Source organism: Nelumbo nucifera, chromosome 2 (genome assembly GCF_055504915.1).
Source record: "Nelumbo nucifera cultivar China Antique chromosome 2, China Antique-T2T, whole genome shotgun sequence".
Lineage (NCBI taxonomy): Eukaryota > Viridiplantae > Streptophyta > Magnoliopsida > Proteales > Nelumbonaceae > Nelumbo > Nelumbo nucifera.
The window spans coordinates 63,020,071-63,023,898 of NC_142650.1; the positions used below are offsets into that span (position 1 = coordinate 63,020,071).

At 40.9% G+C, this 3,828-nt stretch overlaps 1 protein-coding gene across 3 annotated transcripts; it reads left to right on the plus strand.

Annotated features, from left to right (window-relative positions):
* Window positions 1-494: 494 nt before the first annotated feature.
* On the plus strand, window positions 495-2,252 carry LOC104607688 (uncharacterized). 3 transcript variants are annotated; one of them, XM_088899072.1, is made up of 3 exons: window positions 495-643; window positions 1,044-1,297; window positions 1,661-2,252. In XM_088899072.1, exons 2-3 carry the CDS (start codon window positions 1,046-1,048, stop codon window positions 1,967-1,969), a joined length of 561 nt encoding a protein of 186 aa, XP_088755198.1. In that variant the 5' UTR covers window positions 495-643; window positions 1,044-1,045; the 3' UTR covers window positions 1,970-2,252. The 3 variants fall into 3 exon arrangements, with proteins under 3 accessions (XP_088755198.1, XP_088755197.1, XP_010271683.1); XM_010273381.3 differs by lacking the exon at window positions 495-643 and adding an exon at window positions 793-963; XM_088899071.1 differs by lacking the exon at window positions 495-643 and having other exon boundaries at window positions 792-1,297.
* The last annotated feature ends 1,576 nt before the right edge of the window (window positions 2,253-3,828 follow it).

Below are 3,828 nucleotides of genomic sequence, written 5' to 3' on the forward strand. Positions count from 1 at the left end.
ATTATATTCTCGAATATTTTGTAAACAAATTTTTATTTTTTAAATGATAAATATAATGTTATTTAATATAAATTAAAAAATTAACTAATAATTATAAAAATATATAAAAATTGTAAGATATGTATCATTCACAAATTTATAAATTTTAAGTACTAAGATAATTATTATATTATTAATGTTTTATTTGTATAAATTCTTGGGATAAAAATCTTCTTTTGATGTAAATTCGGATTTGATAGATTATTTATTCTATTTATTTATAAAATGCTAATTTTAAATATTCTTTCTTTTAATTTTTAGTTGGAATTATTAATCATAAATATGTATTGTTTGTTTGGATGAATACAAAAGTTAATAAAAATTAGTTTATTTCATTAAATACCACAAAAGGCGAGATGGCTTAGCATGGGATGGGTTGAGACGAGTTTAATGGGTTTGGGAAATTAAGTGAAAAAGTTAGATGAATTTGGGAAGGATTTGAGGTCAAGGGTACATATAGATGAATTCGGGAATGATTTGGGCAATTTGCACGAATACCTTACCCGTTGCCATTCCTAGTGAGGCAGGGTATATGAGGAGCAGATCCGAACTCCTGCACCTTTAGAACAAAGTTGCAAACAAGAAATCACAAATGGCATGTAAGGTAAGTTGAAATTTAAAATTGTATCCATGAATGGAGCTTTGAGAGTATAATAATCTGAAATTAAATAAAAAAACGTTGATTTCATGGGAAAGTTCAACAAAAAAATAATACCATAGTGGATTATATAGTTTAGAACAACGGATGAATTTTATAGAAGTAGATGGCACGATTTCCATCTAATAGTCAAGAGAATCCAAGAGCCAATACCAGAAACAAACACAATAAGAGAGGGAACTGAAGCAAGGGGGACAGGACCATTGTTTCCTTTCTCTGGCCTTGGGAGTCCCCAAAGAAGGAAACCTCATCAGACGATTCTTCAGGCCTGTCCTCATGGTTCATTATGCCTCAACTATTTTTATCCACACTGCACTAATGTAACACCAAAGTTTGTTTGTTGCAGGTATGTTCAAGAGGATAGTAGTGGTGTTGCTGGCAGGTCTTTCGGCATGGCTTTATCAGGCCACAGTGCCTCCCCCTCCAAAAATCTGCGGAACCCCAGGAGGACCTCCTGTTACTTCACCTAGAATCAGAGTCAGCGATGGAAGACATCTAGCCTACAGAGAGACAGGAGTTCCTAAGCAGGATGCCAAGTACAAGATCATCATTGTTCATGGCTTTGGTGTCTGCAAAGATTTCGAACCACCATTCCCTCAGGTAACTCAAAAATCCAGAAATTTCCAACCTCTGTATGTATATGGATCTGAAGCTTTTCTGAATTTCCTAATATTGGAGCCAGACACAGATAGTAAGAGTAATTTGTTCATATAAGCAATTCCTAAATTGGGATTGAGAGAACTTAGCAGAAAAGAAGAACAAAGGGATGAACAGATACATTTTGGTAATTGGAAGCCCTCTAAGCAGTAATGCATGCAGTTAGAAGACCCCTCTTTTTCTCTCCTTTGTATGCATTTAATTGTATGACCCCATGAAATATTGTTGAGGATTGTAGTTGACTTGACATTCTTCGGGTCATGTTTAGTACCTGATATCAACAAAATTTCTGTTTACAAACTTCAGGATAAAGCAAAACAGCAAGGTGTCTTTGAATCTCTTCATCGAGACTTAATGGTGGGATTTGGCACCTGGGAATTCGACCCCATGGAGCTAAATAATCCATTCCCTCATAATGAGAGCTCTGTCCATATTTGGCAAGGCTATGAAGATAGGATCATCCCAGTTCTCCTACAACGCTATGTCACAGAAAGGCTGCCTTGGGTTCAGTATCATGAGTTTCCTGATGGTGGGCATATGATCTATTTGGATACTAGGATATGTGAAGACATTTTAAGGACTCTTCTTCTGAGAGAGAGTAGTCTTTTTGTTTAAAAGCCTTGTACTGCTGTAATTTCATTCAGATTCACCAGTTCAAGCATAAAAGGGAAAAAACTTGAGGATAAACCATCTAACATTAGGCATCATCCAAGCTTCTGTTTATCTCTCCCTTCTGGTTGAGGGGCTTAGAATAGAAGATCTTTGGGGATAAAATCTCCCTTCTGTCAAGGCATCTTTACTGAAATAACTAGTTTCCAGATGGAAACTCCATTTTGTATTGCAATTTTGCAGGTTTCTTAATTCAATATGTTTTCGAGGGAGGGTGGGAGTTCCTTAATTGCTGAAGCTGAAGTTGGGCTGATTTATATATATCAGATGGTCCATTCTAACAAAAAAAAATTAAAAATTAAAAAAAGGCCAAAACCGTTGGACGGTTCGAACGATTCAACAGCCTGGGACAGTGGTTTACTGACCAAATCAACGGTTTTTGGTGAAATAACGGTTCTGGGGTAAAATGGAACTGGTTCCAGGTTTTCCCAATCCGACCATCTGGTCCAATCTGATTTTGAAAACCAAGGAAAAAGCAAATTGGCTTAATTGGAATATAATCAGAAATAATAAGCTTGATGGGGATTTAGGTTTTAGGAGTCCAAACCTCTTCAACCTTTGGGTTAGGGTAGTTAAAGAAAATATTTCCACAATAAAAGCTTCTTTGATATGGGTATCAAAAGAATTGAACCTTTGGGATGACAGAGTCTGTTGGCTGGTAGGGATTTATTGCTTAAGGGTGCTATTTGGAAAGTCAGCTCTGGTAACCAAATTAGTATTTGGGACCATCCTTGGCTGCCATCTCTTCAAGGATATGGAATGATGGGTCTTATGCCAGGATCTCCTTTCCGGTGAAGGTAAATGGGCTGATTAATGACAGATCTAGAAGATAGAAAGTTGATCTCATTCATTATTCATTCAGTCCCATTGTGGCTGAGGCCATCCTCAAGATCAATATTGGCTCTTTCAGATGAGAAGATAGGGTGATATAGATGTTCACATCAAATGGTTCTTTCAATGTAACATCAGCTTACTTTTTAGTAAAGGGGTTGAATGAGAAGTGATGGAGGGTGATTAGGCCCGATCTCGCAGCACGGGTACACGTGGGCGTGACCTTGCTCAAATAGTGACTCAGCGTGACAGCGCAACTGACATAGCCACAACTCGGGGGGAGGGTCTCACCGAGTTGAGCTCGGTAACTGGGCGGATAAACTACTCGCCAGAAGCCGTCTTGCCTGCATCTCCTCCCCGGGGTTAAGGCACTTCGGGGTACCCCGAGGTTGGGGTGCCCTGACCTTTCTCGATACCCGAGCTCCTCCCGATGGACCTCGGGCCACTCCCCGACGGGAGCTCACCGATCCACCTCTAGACACACCGGGGTGAAAACACTTCGGGCCAGACAGCTCGGCATAGCTTGCCACAGGCAGCTCGCCGCCTATGGGATAGCCTGGCACAGGGTAACTCACGAAAGGGTAGTTCGGCGTACCACTGAAAGATCTCCTACCCGACCACCGTACCTGACAAACCTGGGGACAGCAGCCATGTCCCTCGTCAGACATCGTCGCGCCTGCCACCTTCAGAAGGTGCCTTACACCTGACAGGCATGTACCCTACGACAACGGCCCCGCGCGTGCCACCTCAGCCTTGCCTGTAACGGCTGCGGCAGACTGACAGTGGCGGTTATACCTGCCCTGTCAGAAGCCAGAGGGCCTGATGCAATGGAATTCTGTTATAAGGGGCTTATTCTCAAGGAACAAGGTATCTTCGAACCACTTGCGCAACTGCACTCTTAGCCTTCGTCTTCCCTTTGCTTCTCACACAGAATACTAACTTAATCGTCGGAGTGTTCCCGCCAGGAAAACCCC

What these genes read in the sequence shown, in the direction of transcription:
- LOC104607688 (XM_088899072.1), top strand. Translation starts at nt 1,046, where the DNA reads ATGTTCAAGAGGATAGTAGTGGTGTTGCTGGCAGGTCTTTCGGCATGG. An exon ending in TCGAACCACCATTCCCTCAG is followed by an intron (nt 1,298 to 1,660) that starts GTAACTCAAAAA and finishes TACAAACTTCAG; the next exon opens with GATAAAGCAAAACAGCAAGG.